Source organism: Triturus cristatus, chromosome 11, assembly GCF_964204655.1.
Source record: "Triturus cristatus chromosome 11, aTriCri1.1, whole genome shotgun sequence".
NCBI classification, from domain to species: Eukaryota; Metazoa; Chordata; class Amphibia; order Caudata; family Salamandridae; genus Triturus; species Triturus cristatus.
In genome coordinates this window covers 963,523,846-963,541,594 of record NC_140594.1, presented here as the reverse complement: position 1 = coordinate 963,541,594, position 17,749 = coordinate 963,523,846, and the positions used below count along the sequence as shown (strand labels likewise).

General features: G+C 49.0%; 2 protein-coding genes across 16 annotated transcripts in view; one reads left to right on the top strand and one right to left on the bottom strand.

The window, feature by feature from the left end:
• TRIP12 (thyroid hormone receptor interactor 12) overlaps positions 1-6,058 on the bottom strand; it is a 1,120,962-nt gene extending 1,114,904 nt beyond the window's left edge. For 8 of the 15 annotated variants that reach the window (XM_085634978.1, XM_085634983.1, XM_085634985.1 and 5 more), the window contains exon 1: positions 5,549-5,741. The gene's annotated coding sequence lies outside the window, so the exon portion shown is untranslated. Of the gene's footprint in view, positions 1-5,308; positions 5,329-5,548; positions 5,864-5,919 lie in introns of those variants that run through there. The other 7 variants (XM_085634980.1, XM_085634991.1, XM_085634979.1 and 4 more) reach the window with 4 other exon arrangements.
• FBXO36 (F-box protein 36) overlaps positions 6,037-17,749 on the top strand; it is a 106,619-nt gene continuing 94,906 nt past the window's right edge. The window contains exon 1 of the mRNA XM_085634994.1: positions 6,037-6,152. Within this exon, the coding sequence (XP_085491120.1) occupies positions 6,057-6,152 (96 nt within the window). The 5' untranslated portion in view covers positions 6,037-6,056. The remainder of the gene's footprint in view (positions 6,153-17,749) is intronic.

The window sequence follows — 17,749 nt, the reverse complement described above, 5'->3', positions numbered from 1 at the left end:
CTGGCTGCTGCACCACACCTCTTCCACACTGTGGATCAGACAATCGCCTCAATCTAATGAATCGATCACTTAACAATTGGGGCACTGCCCAGAAGTGGATTAGGTCATTCCTCTCCTACTGGCCCAAAAGTGCATTTATAGGCACCTTTGTCTCCCCTGCCAACTCATTTACCTTCAGTACCTCCCTCTCCAACCCCCTTCAAGTCTCCAGTCAGTCCGCTCTGCTTTTCAATTGCTGTTAACTTCCCTCTGGTCAAACAGACCAAGAGCTGTGGTCACCAGTGTCAGCTCTACAATGATGACTCCCAAATAAAGTTCGATCTCCACCAGAGCGTTTATGTCCCATCTAAAGAGTTAGTCTGCTCGAGATTAGTTTAGTGATTAATTCAATATAAATTACTTTGCCTCAGTGGGAATAAGACTGCTTCTCAAACTCCTCTACACTGCCTTCATTTGGCCTGACTGATTAGGCTCTGCAAATCCCCCTTCTCGAGTTCAGTCATTAAGGAATACAGAGTTCATTTTCAACAGCAACCTCTCTTTCGAACCCCACGTGAAAGCGGAAAGCGGTGTTAAAGTCTTCTTACTTCCATATTCAATTTCAAAATTCTATTTCTTGGTGCAATATTAACAAAGGTAGGTTCTAATATTGATTCAGTGGGGGTCCCCGGGTTCCAGTAATGATTAAGTGGGGGCCCACAGAAGTAAAAAAGTAAAGAACCACTCGTATAGAAATAAATCCATCTAGCAAAGAAGCAGCTGAAGTTGGCCTGTATTACAATTACGGAGCGATTCCCCTTCACAACAATGTGCCTTAAGGGGAACCTTAAAAAAACCCTCACAACTCAAGTATCTGACTGGCCCAGTTACCCATCACGTACCCACAAAATGCCTCTGCTCCAGCAATGAGCTCAAGATAAAGCTGACAAAATATAGATGCAAATGCAAAGAAACAGTTGGAAAGTCTCTTAACACTGCTGGGGTGAAGATGTGACACTCCATGCCTTAAAGTTTCCATCACACCTCCACTCTCCTCCTCTTTAACTTAAGACCTCAGTCTAATGTTTGGAACAAGAGAAAGAATCTAGTCTCCTTCTAGGTCTCACAAATGTCAGGTTCTGGGAAAGGGTCTTATGTACCGGACATCTTGCTGACTAAGCAGACTATTTGTATTGTTTGTCAGGTATAAGCGGTCCAAAGCTTACCTCAATATACATTACTGTATTTAGAATTTTAAAAAAATACAAAAACTAGACAGGAAGTTGGTGTCAGGCGGTCCTTCTACAGAGAGATTTAGAATGGTTGTGACTGCTTGGATGGCTGAAGAAGCATTCAATCGTAAGCCCCTGGTAAAGCAGCACTAACCGGGCTTTTTTAAATTTAAACTGCATATGGGGGAACAAGGCTCTAGGGAGAGGTCCTGTACGAAAAACTGGTACAAACAAAAAGCAAGTCAACTACCCTATAGGTGGTGGTGGAGTTGTGTGTGGGGGTGTTAAACATTGCTAGCAAACTTGCTCCATCTGCAAACTGTGGTAACTTCTGAAGATACTTTTCTCAACTACTCAGCTGACCAGTACAGATAGCAGCAGCACACCAAGAATAAATTGTTTACGTTTCACAACTAAGGAGCGTGTTTCCCCTACAAGCCATCCTTTTAAACCTGGGTGCCGCCTAGGAAAATAATTAAGGCATTTGATTCCTGCTTTAGTTACCAGGTTGTGTCAGCACAAACCTACTGGAAGCTTGGGTGCCTGCAGCAACTGAGAGCAAGAAGTTTGAAGGAAGTCACCAGTCAGGTGCAAATTGTGTTCTGGGAGAGCATCTAGATATTGATACCTGAATGACAAACTGCAAACATTTCCCAAAAATCAAGTTCACTAAAATGTGGCTTAGCGCCAGAATCTCTCTACAAATGTAGAATTTGAGATGCAGCGCTTCAAAATTCTCACCTGATTGAAAAATATACTGAAAATGTAACCTTTTGCTGATTTGAGAAAACACTTTTCTGAAGCTATCAGTATCGACAAAGTAGGCTCAGAAGCCCAATCAGCTATGGTTAAACATCTTTGATCAAGACCACTTGTCTATCAATCCCTGCCCCAAGTTCAAATCAGCAAACATGAAGGTGCATAGTATACTGCTCGGTTACCAAAGCCAGATACCTCTGCATTGAAACGGTTAGTCTGTTGCTGGCGTTAACTTGGGTATTAAAATCTTGCATAGTTGCTCAGCACTGTAAACTGTCTGTGGTTGCACCTTGATTTTAGTAAAAAGGTCGTTTTAGAAGGGAGGTAGAAATTATAATACTGTATGTCATGTATTCTTACTGTAATAGTTTTCATTAATTAAGCAAACCTCTTCTAAAAAAAATGTCTAGTGCATCAGTCTAATATTGTCTTGTGAACCATATCTGCTACCAAAAACAAAAGCTGGGTGGCAAGCTCAGAAATCCCTGGTCGAATTATTTAAACAAAATCAGTGGACAAGTTCCAAATAGACTTGGTTTGTGCTAATTAACAAACTACTTTCACATTCAGCACTTAAAACGATCCTTAAAATGCAGTCAAAATTGCAGTCAATGCTATCTGATTTGGCCAAATTAATGTCAAAGTGCACGCCGCTGTTTGAAGCAGTGGCCACATCATACGATACCCACGGTCCACCTCGTCTGAGACCACAGCCATATCTCCAGCGCTCGGTTGGAAAGATATGCTTAAAACAAATCATAGCTGCAAAGTTGATGTGCCTACAGACTAAAGAGATGAAGCCAAAATGGCACTTTGTTTTCATAATAGTCAAGTGCACACTGCAGATATAAAAAGGACACGTTTAACCACCCTTTGTGTTGCTGCCCTGCACTATTAAATCCTCGCCTCACCCTGCTAAAACCTTTGTTCCTCACACAGGGAACACAAACCTGCAAAAGGTAACAAACTTGGTTTTTAACATAGTGGAGCCGTGTGGCTTGGTGAAATTTGGCAAATACATAAACTCGCTACAAGTATTATTTAAGGACCTTAATAATACTGATCACTGATCCAACTAAAATCAGCAAAACAGTGAATTGTAACGTTTTATTTGGCAGGTTTAATCCACTTGGATAGATCTTTAAAATGTTTTTATTAACCGCTCTCCAAACACATGATGAGACAACTAGCTGCTTTATAGTTTCCAGTCCGTATGCACTTTATGCACCGTTTTGCACACTTAAACTACTTTGCACAGTAATGAGCTGATATTTAGGTCACAGGTATTATTTAGGATTCCCAAATTCTCATAGCATTTATTTAAAATCTGCCCCAAACTACTATATGTTACTGACATTACCTATGCTTGCGTTTTTAACAATATGCACTACTTGTACTGTTTGCACAGCTAAGCTATTTTCCACAGCAATTATCTGGTTTCTAGCCATAGGCTATGTTCACGATTTTAAATTTTTTATAACATCTACTTAAAGTTGGCATATAAATGTGTACTGTCCTTGATGACCGTGCATGTCCATAATTGCGACTTTTACAGTATCCGCCTTTCTTCAAAAAACTTGATTCATATTTTGGACTTTGTACATATATTGTAATGATTTTAGTTGATTATACAAAAAAGGAATATTGACTGAAGTGTTTTGTAACCAGGTAATTGTATCTATTCCAGTAACAGACATGGGGTTTGTAGATTTTGATGACAGCTGGTCACTCCTCTGTATACAAGATACACTTATTTATATTAAAAGTTGAAACAAACCACTGAATAAAATGATCCATGTATTTTCGAATTAAACAAATGATGTCAGTTACGAGGACAGGAATAATGCAGCCCAGAAATCAGGCATGCTGGTTTAATGGAGATGCAAGCATGCCAATGCACAATCTGAAATGCAGAGACTAGAATGGAAATTCCGAATGTCAAAGCTATAAAACAAACACACAAAAACTAACCACTAATCTATATCAATGTTATTTATTTGAGAAATAAGCTTTCAGGCGGCACCAATTAGGAATGATCATGCGGTGGTACCGTATCCCTTCCCAACCGTAACCCTCACCCCTCTGAAGAGTTAGTTCACTTAAATCATGCCGACTATATAACGATCGCAAGGGCTGTACTGTGCGGGAACAGACTTTCACTCATCAAGGTTCTAGGCTGCCCGCACAGCTGTTAAGCTTATGGGGTTTACTTGGACATGGGGGGAGGGGTTCAATTTTTGTAAGCAAGTGGGTACAGATATCTGTGGGACGGTGCCAATCTTACACTTGTGTCACTTTCACGACCTTAAATAAGTGTGTCTCATATGTGCCTAAAAATAGTGCAGAACACTGAGGCTCCGTGTGTGTACAAACACAGGAAGAGACGCAGCACGCACAAGTGGCGCACTGAGGCAGCAAGCACGAAAGAACGCCCGAGGTGCGGAGAGTGACCACATGCCGGACAGCGCAGACACGGAAGAGGCGCCTGCACACCCTGGGAATGGGGGTCCGACGCCACAGAGGCCCAGGACTAAGTGACATCCTCCGTGCGAGAGCACTGTAAATACGACACCGGGTTGTGAGCTGCCTGTGAGCGGTTGCACCTTTGTTCATGCCGGGATCGGCTGCCAACCTCAACACCACACAATGCGCAAGGGCATAGGCGAACTCCGCAGGGTCCTCTTCTCTACCAGACAATTATTTATTATACCGAACAATCTATCCCCTCACTCCCAACCCCCAAAATAAAAGGGTACTGAGAGGATACAGACAAAGGCAACCAGACGCAGGAGACGTATCAGAGAGCACAGCGACCCCAGCAGGACTCACTCTGTCCCACTACCTTCAAAGCACCCCAACAATAAAGAACTCCTCAAGCACTCGGGAATGAAAAGGGGGGTGCTCGTACTGTAGGAGACAAATTGGGAAGGGGGGGGCTATTAGTAAGCTAGACAGGTCACGCGCAACTAAGGACCCTGTATTGTGACCCCCTTCTCGTCTATCCCCTTCACCACTCGTCGTCCACCCCATCATCCCCAACCAACAAAAGACCTCCTTTAGTAAAAAAATAATTCGTATCCCACCAAACACAACACACATGGGATTTTACTGAAATATCAGGAACAGTTTTATGCACACCAAAATTGTTCTACCCCATCAGATCTTCTGCATACACCCTGCAGAAAACGAAGAACTTCCACTGCCGCCACCAAGATCCATGTCAACCTCCACCCCATTTAATATCACCTATTCCCCTAATGTCTCACATACACAGGACACACATAGTATTCCGTCCCTACAAGGCCCAATCATAACAGGCCTAACCTTCAACACAATACCTTATACGAGGTGTTTAGGCGCCACAAGAGAACGTAGCTTCGGATACTATTGCCTCCGATACAAGGACCTTGCTGCCAGTGGGGGTAACTCAGGTCCTTCCGCCTCTCCCCCTCCCCCAGGAGTATTATCACACAATAAACTTTTCAACACATGTCAACAAAGGCCCAGAGGGCCAGGGAGCATCGGATCAGACCCAAGTAGAGAGAAGACTCCATCTCTTACTCCCTACAGCCCCTCACCTCGTTGGGCTCCCGGGGTGCTCCTGCTCCCCCGGCTCTACTGCCTTCCAGGATCAGCTGCAAACGCACATCTCAGTCTCACTCCGCCGTCTTCCACGCACTACTTTACCCGTCGCATCACAAAACTGAGAATCGACCCTTTCCAGAACACCCAGCGAATGACTCCCTGGGCCGCCTTACCTGTGTCCTGCCTGAAGAACCCCGCACCACAATTCACCCCGCCGCTGTCTTGAAAGCGGTCCCTGTCTCAGCGCCAGCAGTGTCCTTCCGCCGGGTCATGACCCCCTGGGTTCCTCTAACTGTTTCCCCCGGGGTCACCATTCTCCCTGTTACTCTGTTTGCGGACATCTTACATTAAGTGGTGTTCTTACCTTTGTACCGTGTTCGCCACGCACCCGACATATAAAATTAAAATTGTTTCGTGTGGCGTTTGTCTTTTTTTCCGGCTCGGTGACCTCTAAGCCCCGCCTCTTCCTGGTTGCCCTGGAGACCGAATAAGCGTCCCAAAATGGCATCGTGGTTGCCTGAGATCCTCTATGAAACGAACGGGCAGGCACCAGCGCCCAGCAAAGACTTCTACCAGGTGCTCATCACACAGGACGAGGTAGGTTCAGGGCTAGGGTAGGTGTCCTGCAGAAAAAGGGCGTTGGGTGATGGGGGAGCCTAAGGGAGGGTGCAGAAGACCATGGTCCCACTTGCCTATGGGCTCCCCGAACAACACTGCACACCTCTCGCGAGCTCTTGCCGCTGTAGTTCCTTACACATTAATGGGCGTCGCATTTTTCATTTAGCCAAAAAGCTAAAGTAAACTTTTAGAAGCCCAACGGAAGATCCTTTTCCAAGCAGGGTCCCCTTACTCTTCAACAGAAGCTGATATGTCACGCCCGTGGACTTCATGGGGCCCCTTGCTCTATTGGCATTCAGCCGCAGGCGCTGACGTCATGGACGACGGTTAATCTAATAAATGCAGACATTTTAACGAGTCCATTGTTATGGTTAATTTAGCAGTGATTGGCCAGTGGTTGGAATCATGCAGAAGTAATGTGGCCATGTTGATTAACTCAAAGATGTAAGTTTTTTTTACTGTGAATCTCAAATGGCACGTGGCTTTGGGATAGCAGGTAAATGGCCAATATGGTGCCTGACACCCTTAGCGAGACTTAACGTTTTACCTGACGGCATTTTTTGTTGTCGTAGTTTTATATAACTTGAACTCGCCTCCAGCACTTTAAATGAGCACCAGTTACATTACACTAGGAGACATGGAGTTGTCATAGTGGAAGTTGTTTGGCTTGTTCTTGTGACGATAACATTAATCTTCGAATCCCATTATGTATCCTTCTGATGTATAAAAAGCAAAGGACTGACTAAGGTGTCGGTGGAATCTTTCACTCTAAATTAAAGGCGTATCTGCCAGGCTCTGTTTACCTCTCATTCACTCCAGGTTAAATTTCACACATTTGGAGAAGGATTATAAGCAATGCTCCTTTGCACTGTGGGCATTGTTTCATTATTTTATTTAGAAATATGAGAGTGAAACTGTCACCAGTGCAAGGTGCTGCTGGCTAAAACTGAAAAATGTCAGGTCTACCAGGATGTGAAATACATGCCCAGGAACCACACAGGGGCGTAGCTTAGTCAGTGAGATTCGTAGTTGTAATTCTCAAACCCAACAAAAAAAGCAGTGGGCGGTAGTGTGAGTGGGTGAGATGATCGAGGTTTGGTATGGACTGTTTCCATGGGGAGCAGGGTCAGTACTGATTTGCATTAGATAGACCCCTGGGGCTGATTTAGAGTTTGGCGAACAGGTACTCCATTGCAACAGCGTCTGAGTACCCTGTCTGCCAAATTCAAGGTCTGCCCACCCGATTTCGAGTTGGGCGAACTGCAAGTTTTACGCTATCGGTAAAATGTACTTTAGTCGGTGTAAAAAGTCCACCAGTAGCCCAACAGAAAAGAGACTGTTAAAGGTAAGCCATCCAACTGTCTGCCCTGTTTAGAGTATAGAGTCTGATAGCTTTTTTTTTACTGCCCCATATATCCAGGTGTATCTTGGTGTTGAGGTACAGTTAAAAATAGAAAAATTGGGGGTGCGTGGCCTAGCGGCGAGCAAAATGGCCATGAGTTAAAGATTCGCAGACTCTCCTTCCCCCACCGCATCAATCCGCCTCACGAATCCGCAACCTGGTGCCATAAACAGTCACCGGAGGTCCTGAGCAGCAGAACGAGCCCTCGGCCGGCGGATTCCGACCCGCGGGGCCGGAGATGTGAGCGTGCCCGAGCGACGGCCTACGGAAGTGTAAGAACCGGGACCTAGAGTTTTGGAGTGCCCCGGCCGGCGATTCCATTGGGCGGCCTTGGATTGCGGAGACTCCCGGGGGGCACCCGGAGACAAGACTCCCGGGGGGCACCCGGAGACCCAGGGGGCGGCCAGCCGGGCCTGCCGCCCCCCCCCCACCCCCTCCATCAAACGTCTGCTGACTGTGCTGGGGGCAGAGGCCCCTCCGGGGAAAACAACGTGGCACAACAGGACGGGCCTCGCCTGGACCACGTTGCATAGAGGAGGTGAGCATTTGCTGCGGGGAGCGGTGGCGATATCATCGAGGCCTGCCCGGAGAGGTGGGGTGCCCGGAGGCGGCAGGCGAAGAACACGCATCGTGGTGGGCCTGGCCGGCGCCGTGCACGGACAGCGGGGGGAGGCAGGAGGACGTGCCTGGCCACAACCAGACTATGGCGCAAACTGCAGAGCTGATCCCGAGGGCGCCCCCCAGACCCGGGGGGTGAACACTGATCGGGAGACAGCGGGGAACAGGCGGCAGGCGCATGATACACTTCGCGGAGGGCCCAGCCGGCGCAGCATATGGACAGCAGAGAGGTGCAGAAGGACGCAGGTTGGCGGTGCGCGCCCCTGGGGAGCCCTCAAAGATTGTTCCGTTTGGATAGCAGCAAAGGCCTCCAGTGTTGGTGGCGGACCCCCTGGGGGGCAGCGGCATCAAAGACCGGGGGTGATGGAAGGGACGATCCAGTCAGAAGCTTGACCCCTTCGGGGTGCAAGAGGGCGACCTCCCCCCCCCCCCCCCCATGGGTGCCCCGAATTTCTTTGACCTGCATTACAGACTGAGGTGGAGGCCCGTCGCTGTGGTGGCCACGTCATAGGCCGAAACTCACCGATAGGCCATAACCGGACAACCGTGCAAATCACTGCGCTGCGCCCGAGCGCCCCCCCGGGGCCCGCGGGGTGAATACTGAACGTGAGACATCGGGAGGCAGCTGAAGGGGGCTTTGGAGACTTCCACAGAGTCGGGCGAGCAGGCCTGTAGACGCAGGGGGATCGAAACGCACCTCCCCTATACTCTGGGGTGGCGACTCATCATAGGCAATGTCCGGCTCAAGGGGTCCAAAGTCTACTCAGACCAATAAATTGGACAAATACACGTGCCCTAAGCCGGCCATGACAGCGCAGCCTCCGCTGAAAGTGGGGGAGGTCCCGGAGACAGGAGCCACGGAGCACACCTTGAAGGACGTGCTGGACACCATAGGAGAGATCAGAACATCGCTGGAGCAAAGAATGGACGCACTCTCCTCAGAAGTCATGCTTATCAGGGCAGACTTGGCCACGAACAGGGAGAAAGTCACGCAGTTGGAGATCACCACATCGAGACCATGAGGGCCGCACGAGGCGCAACAACGTGCGCATCCTTGGTGTTCCGGAAAGGGCGGAGGGACAAGCTAGGGACCGGTTTGTCGAGAGTCTGATCACCAACCACCTCCAACCCAAAGGCTTGTCCAACATCTTCGTCGTCGAGAGGGCCCATCGGGTGCCGGGGGTGAAACCGAGGCCTGGGGCCCCCCCTCGCCCCATATTAGCCGGACTCCTAAACTATAGGGACAGAGACCTCATATTACAAACGGCCAGAGTAGCGCCTCCAATAAGACTTGAAAATTCGGAAATCGGCTTCTTTCCTGATTTTACCCAAGCGATTCAAAAACTGCGTAGATCTTTCCTGGGAGTTAAACAACGTCTGAGAGACAAAGGCCTCAAATACGCCATGCTGTTTCCGGCACGGCTCCGAGTGGAGGCCGGAGGCAAGACCAGGTTTTTCGAGACACCGGAGGACGCTGCTACTTGGTTGGACGAATGGAGAAACCCGGTGGGTCAAGGCCCTCAACGAGAATAGGAGGTACAGGGGCTCTGCCAATAGACTCTGGGGGTATCGAGGTGCTGGCCGAGTCCCTGGTTTGGATCGCCTCCCAGTTAGGTGGTACTCAGGATATGGAACAAATTGTATAGTGATATAATAGAAGGACACAGGTTGACACTATATAAGGGTCATGGGAGGGGGGAGAGATCGGAGAGAGTGTCCCCCCCCCCAATTTTCTTCATTTAGACTAGGTTAACGGGCGACAGGCACTCTGCATAGTTGTAATTATGGGCAGTTTCGAGCGCAGAGTGCAGGGGAGCAGGGAGGGGGTTTGTTGGGTGGGGTTTATGTTCGGTTGTTTGTTTTTAAGGAATCATTCAGGCATCACAACTCGGTGGCTTAAATACTTAGGTGAGGCGTGAATGTCAGTAAACATGCAATGGGATAAAGGGTTCAGATTGATGAGCTGGAATGTGAATGGCCTAGGGGATAAAGTCAAGAGAACGGTGGTGCTACAATATATTAAGAGGCATGCCCTGACGTCATACTCCTACAGGAGACACACCTGGTGGGTAATTCCTGTAAAGCCCTTAATAGGTGGGGGTACAATCTGGCAGCACATTCGGGCTTCACTTCGGGATCGAGGGGAACAGGCATACTACTGAGGAACTACTTTCCCCTCACGAGCAAATCTACATGGGTGGACACCGGGGGAGATACGCTGGAGTCACTGGCCAATGGGAGGGCAGGGTGCTGACACTCCTGTCGGTCTATGTGCCGCTGACCCTCCAGGAGCCAGCCTTTAAGGATCTAGGAGCCATCTTGATGACGGTCCCAGAGGGACTCCTAATATTGGGTGGGGACCTGAATGCTGTGGCAGATGGCACATATGACAGAAACCCACCAAGACAACTTCGCCCCTCCAACAACTTGTTGCCGAATTTCCTGGGGGCCCTGGGGTTACAGGATGCATGGCGCTCGCTTCACCCCAGTACACTTTTCACTCCGGTGCCCCAAACATGCAATCCAGAATAGACTATTTATTGGTCCCCCCTGACCAGCTACAACACGTACAGGAGGTCAGGCACATGGCAAGAGGCATATCTGATCATTCCCCGCTGTGGATGCATCTAGTGGTAGGCCATAATAGAGTGGGAAGAGTGGCCCCAATCCACCCCTGGAATCTTTGCAACCCAGTAGTCCATAAAGCAGTTCACACTGCAATGGCGCATTACTTTCTAGAAAATGAAGGATCGGTGAGCTCACACCAGACACTGTGGGAAGCGTTCAAGACAGTGGTTAGGGGACAGGCCCTCTCCCAAATAGCGGGGGTCAAGAAAGAAAAGGTCAGGGAGGAGGAAGCATTGGAGAAGGAAATCTTCCGTCTAGAAGAAGAACAGGCGGAGCGGCCTAATCCAGACACCCTGCATATTCTACACTTAAAACAAGATAACTATAAGGCCCTAGTCACAAATGGGAAGGGACACATTGGGCAGGATCTATGACCAGGGAGATAAAGCAGGGAAGTTAATCGCATGGCGAGACAAAAAAAAACTGGCAAGTAGACTAGTTCCGGAAATAATCGACAAAAATGCACACACAATCACGGACCCCCAGGCTATAGCTAATGCATTTGCCCATCACTTCCAACAGGTCTATACCTCCCAGAACCCTTACACGACGTAGGACTCTATCGACCTCCTGAGAGACATAACGCTTCCTAAACTCGCAGAGTCAGAACTTGAATATCTTGAGGGGGCACTCACACCAGAGGAAGTGGCGTTGGCAATCAGGGGTTTTAACTCGGGGAAGGCATCGGGGCCCAACGGGCTGCCGATAGAACTCTATAAACTTGGGGCAGATATCATCGCCCCTCGCTTATGCAAAATGTTCAGAGAGAGCAGGGAGGTTGGGGAGCTTCCCCAGGACCAAAGACTGGCCACCCTAGTAATGATCCACAAGTAAGGCAAAAGCCGGGCAGATTGTTCCTCCTATAGGCCGATCACTCTACTGAACCAAAGATTTTAGCCAAACTCCTTGCTAACCGACTAATTTAAGTCATTAATAATCTCGTACATCCGGACCAATCTGGCTTCATGCCACAGTGCAACACGGCGCTGAACCTACGCAGGGTGCACGGAGTGATGGGGAGGGCGTCCACTATACAGGAGGAGGCAGTCCTGGTATCCTTGGACGCCTCAATGGCGTTCGATATGGTCGAATGGAAATATTTATTTGCGGTACTTGAGAAAATGGGTTTTGGGCCCCAATACATCAGGTGAGTGCAACTCCTTTACTCAAGACCACTAACCCAGATAGTGGTCAACAATAAAAAATCCGACGTGTTTGAGCTAGGCAGAGGCACAAGGCAGGGGTGCCCACTCTCACCCCTCCTGTTCGCCCTGGCCCTGGAGCCTCTGGCGTCGTGGATATGGAGAGATCCGATGATCCGTGGATTTAGGTGGGCGCAATCCTGGGAGGACCGCATCTCACTATATGCAGATGACATACTACTATTCTTAACTTCCCCAAAGGTCTCGCTAACAGCAGTACTCAACATCTTTGCCATCTTTGGTAGATACTCAGGATATTCCATAAATTGGTATAAATCCGTGCTGTACGTCCTCAGGGGACCTCTTATGGGACTCCCCAGAGATTGCCCAATACAGATCACCTTACAGGGCTTCGAATACCTTGGCATTTATATAACCGCCAACCCTGCAGATAGATTTGCATGAAACCTGCTCCCTCCCTTGCAGAGACTCAAAAGAGACTCCGAACGCTGGATGGCACTCCCACTTTCGCTGCTAGGTAGAGCCTCCTTGTTCAAAATGATGTCCTTGCCCCGATTCTTATACGTCCTGCAGAATTCGCAGAATCTGGTTCTGGCCAGTTATTTCAAGGAGATTGAGACCCTACAACGCCGCCTGCTATGGAATGGGAAGCCATGCATAGCACTATCCAAACTCAACCTCTCCTGGTATGACGGCAGGATCGCCCTCCCCGACCTCAAAAAATACTATTGGGCAGCGCATCTGGCAGCAATCAACCAAGGTACATATAGGCAGGCTGACGATCCAGGCTATGCAATGGACCGCTGGATGCTGCCCGGGGGGAACTATAACAGAGCGCTCTACTCGAATGCTGGGAGACGCCAACTCACAGGACCAACGAAACAATCGGTGCAGGTCTGGGGGGCAGCCTCCAGGAGCATGGGGTGGGAGCATAAAATCATCCGAGCCACGCCGTTATGGGACTCCGACAGGCTTGGTAACCTCCGGTCTACGAAAGGGTTTGACAAATGGGACCTCATTGGCATATCGAAACTAGGCGACCTATGGGTAAAGGGCGAGGTTAAGTCCTTCTCAACCCTGCAACAAAAATATGAACTTGCCCCTACAGAGTATTTCAGATACATGCAAATCCGCCATGCCCTATGCTCCTGTTTTCGAAAGGGAGAGACCCCTTCTGAGGCTGCACCCCTTGAAGACCGACTCCTCGATGGCTACTTACCAACGAAGGCCATCTCACTCACATATAAAAAGTTAGTGAACCACACGGGAGACCCCCTGTTGAGATCGAGGGAGAAGTGGGAAAGGGATGGCATAATACTGGACGAGGAAGATTGGGTGGCGGCAGTATCCTCGCCACGAGAGGTAGCCATCGCAGCAAAGCTGAGATTAGTACAACTCAAAATTTTGCACCGAATCTACATCACGGGGCCAGGGATGGTACTAATGGGGAGAGCACCTGATGGTAAGTGTAGGCGGGACTGTGGGAATGAAGGTACCTTCCTCCATATATTGTGGGAGTGCCCGCATATCCAGAGGTACTGGAAGAAAATACATGAGATACTGAGTGAAGTGTTAAACCATACACTCCCACTGGAGGCTAAGAGATGTCTCCTAAATGTGTGGGAACCAACGGACCTAAATAGTACACGCATGACCTGGGTCACACTGGGACTAATGATAGCCAAACGAAACATCGCCCAGAAGTGGGGGGCATCGCTCGCACCGAATGTGAGGGCATGGGAGAAAGACATGGACTGGTGCATGTTTCGGGAGAAGTATATCTATGTAGCCAGGGGATGTCCCAAAAAGTGGTCCCACATATGGAAAGACTGGAATGCTTATAGGGGAAGCATCTGTACCCCGCCATTGATCCCAGCTCAAGATGAAATGTGCGGACATGACACAAATCACCAGCTACCTGCGTATTGTGTACTTATAACTGTCTGAGAGCCATGTAAAGATAAGACACTATAATAATAATGTACTATGCCTTGTGTTGTTGATTCCTATTGTTAAAAAAAAAAATAAAAAAAAAAAATTGCCCCCAGACCCTGGGAGAAAACTTCTCTGGCGTGGTGGTCATTGTTTTTTTCCCTTTTTCAAAAACAAACTCCCGCCTTGGAAGTTTGGTTTTTAAAAATAAACAGCTTTGGGAAAGGTTGATGGCCGCCTGCCATGTGTGACAGAGCTGTCCGGCAAACCTTTCCTATACTGACAAAAAACCATGAAGGCGGTTCCTGACATTATATAGAGATGTCTTCAGGGCTGGTGGATATGTTCAAATTTTGCCAGTGGATACAACGTAATGTCCTCCACCACCCTGTCTTTACTCTGTCTGCCAGACCCTTAATTAGTCGCTCTGTCTAGTGTGGCACAGTGGGTGAAAAACAATGGTTCGGAATGTTATCCCAAGTAATTTGCAGTGGTAGACTAATTTGCAAGCATTTGTCCCATCATCTTTTGGGTGTTTAATTGCAGTAGTATGTCTGGAAACCTGGGGCCGGATTAGCTTTCCAGGCCTACTAACACCAATGGTTGTGAATTTCAAAAAGTAGTACATTTTCATCCATTTAAGGTGTACTTCTATGGGTGCTGATTTAATACTTTTTTGGTAAGCCAGTCACTCATATATTAACTTCAAAATATTATCATGTTAAAACTAGAAGAGAAATCAGGATAACAAGCCAAACCAATGCAGTCATAGCATGCCTGACTCTGGGCCCCCAGGCCCAAATACCAAGAGAAGAAAACATTTGAAGGTGGCACATCCCAAATACGCCCCTGGACAACCAGGCAGTGATGTAAGGTGTGCCTCTTAAGTCAGCCCTTTTTTACCATTTCACACTTCTTTTGACACACGTGCTGTAAGAAGCTGGCTCTGCACATACTATACCAAAGATATAGTGTGAACCGAATCCAGTGGATCCCCAAAGACTTACAGAGGCTAAAGTAGATAATACTTAAAAGCTCTATTTGTGGTAGTGTGGTCGAGCAGTTAGGCTTATCAGAGGGCTATGTTGAGCATTTATTGTCACATGTAGTCAAGAAATGATTGCACACACTCGCAGATTGAATCCAGACCAATTGTTTTGTATATAGATTACTACTTTGTTATGTTATGCTTACAACCAAGAGGAACTCAGTTGCAGGTAAGTAACAGTTTAAAAGTAGCAATACTTTTCAAATGCAGTTGGAATTGTTTTGCAAGACAGTAAGCAATTCTTTACAGTAATAAAAATACTTTAGTTATATCGATTTAGAACAGTAGAACTTTGCAATAGTAACAGTTAGACTTTTGTATTCAATAGGATGAGAAGGCAATGCAATCCTATGCGAGGAAATCAGTGTTATGCATTAACAGGTAAGTACTCTACTTAGAAGTCCAGTCTTCAGGGGTTTTGGACTAACATCTGGCAAGGGTCAGTTCAAAGTAGGTACTGCACCACCTGTGGCACTGGGCCGGCTGGGTGCATGGTTTGCAGGTAGGTACCTGCTGTTTCATGGCACATGCCCCAGGGGTTAAGATCAGCACATGGGGGCAACAAGGCAGCACCAAAGCTACACCACCAGCGTCACAGGGGCGGCCGGTTGCAGGGTGCAAAATCAGCGGCTGGCGCCCAATGCGTTTCAATGGGGTATCTCGGTTGCACAAAGAGGATGCAGGCTTGAGCCAGGAGGCTGGATGAAGGTGACCACCAGCTGGGCAGGTAAGTTGGAGAGTTGAGGGACACATTGGCACTGTCAGCTGGGCTCTACAAGTTCAGGGTGGAGAATGCAGGGTGCCTTTTGGTGTCAGGTTTACATTACCGGAGCCGGTCGCGGTCGGTGGGGATCCTTTGTGTTGAGGCTGCAGGCGACTTCGTGGAGTCCAGGAGAGGTCATCTACCGATGAAGACGATGTCAGGATTGCTGGGGAGACTTCCCAGGACAGGTGAGCCACTTGAACTCGGGCCGTAGGCATCAGGTACAAAGTGTCAGGGTTTGCGGATGCGCCTGGATTGGGAATCAACAATCCTTGAAGATGGAGTTTTTCTGGACAGGGCCGCTGTCCTCAGGAGATCTGGTCTTGGCCGAAAAATCGCAGTCTTCCTTGGGTTCTTGGAAGTAGCTGGCCATTGGACAGGCGTCATTTTCTTCAGAGGGTCTTTGAGCAGCAGACAGACCGGTTGGGCTGGGGCCAAATCAGTAGTCGTCTTCCAGGCTCGTCTGCACGGCGTCTTCTTCATCCTTTTCTTCTTGAGTCACAAGAATCTGAGGATCAAGGTTCAGGGGCGCCCCTAAATATTGAATTTAGGGGTGTTACAGATACTGGTAAATGGTAGTCAATGGGCTACTTGCCTTTATGGTGTCTACACACATTGAATGTCCCATCCCTTTGGTGAGGGGCTTCCCCCATACCTGATTGTGTCAAAACCTTACATTCAAGATGTAGGATTTCCTAAGGAGGGAGTCATCTCAGTCTGGGGCTTGTTAAAGGCGGTCCAGGCAAAGAGGGGACACACCTCCCCTGACTACTTATTTTCCCACCAACCTTGCTCCCAAAAGTGGGGCTTGGTCAAGAGGGCGGTCATCTCCACTAGCTGGAGAGGCTCTGGCTAGCATATCAAAGGGCTGAAAGCCTTTGAGGCTCACCGCTCTAAATGCTGTTCCTGCTTGGGAGTAGGTGTAAAGCACCTCCACCCGAAGCAGCCTTTGTCCCTGACCCACAAGAACACAACGGTTCTCACCTCAGGGTGCAGAGACATGGTGCAGACCAGACCAGTCTGCTGGACACAGGAGAGTTGGTTGTTTTTCAGGGGACTTCTCTAAGATGCTGTCTGAGTTGCATTTTGTAATACATCCAACACTGGCATCAGTGTGGGGTTATTATGCTGAGGAGTTTGGTACTAAACTCCTCAGCATTCAGTAAAGTCATCATGGAGTTGGGGAGATTGTAATGGCAAACTCCCGCCAACCCATGTACTCAGTATGGCTCCACTGCACTTACAATGTCTGCAATGTCTGTGAATGGTGCAGACACTGTAGGGGCACATTGCTCATGTAGCTCTGCCCTCACCTGTGGTATGGTGCACCCTGCCTTAGGGATATGAGGCCTGCTAGAGGGTGACTGTGAGACCGGCCTCACGGCGTTGCCCTCCCAATCATCCAGCCAACCTGCAACCACCCTCAAGACACGACGTCTCCGACTCCGGCCGCCCCAGCCACCCAGATCCGAGGGCCGGCCAGAGCCCTGACAGACTCGACACCCTACCACGCATGTCCAACCAAGGGAGCGGGAACCCTCGAGCCAGACCCCGAGGTGCCAGCCCAGTCACACCTCGGGTCGCCTTCCCCGGGAAGACTCGATCGGCCACCAGGCCCCTGGGGAGCAGGCGCCTCCCCTGCCGAGCGTCTGGGGTCCCTCCCAGACCCACCTGAAAAGACCAAAGAAGTGAGCGGCAGGAAATCCCGCCGAACCCCCTCCGTCACCCCAGTCCCCCCTCTGCGAGGACTCCGGACTTCAAAGAGCAAGCGGAGTATAACAAGGGGTGCCGGGGAAACGAAGGCAGAGAAGACCTGGAACCATCTGAGCCTGCTGACGCTGTCGTGGCTCCTGAACGCTGAAGTCACCTGGGCCTGCTGAGTGACTCGCGGCCTCTCGCTATTGAACCATCTGAGCCCTGCTGACGAGGTCGCGGCTCCCGAACACTGAACCACCTGGGCCTGCTGAGTGACTCGCGGCCCCCAGCCATTGAACCATCTGAGCCTTGCTGACGGAATCGCGG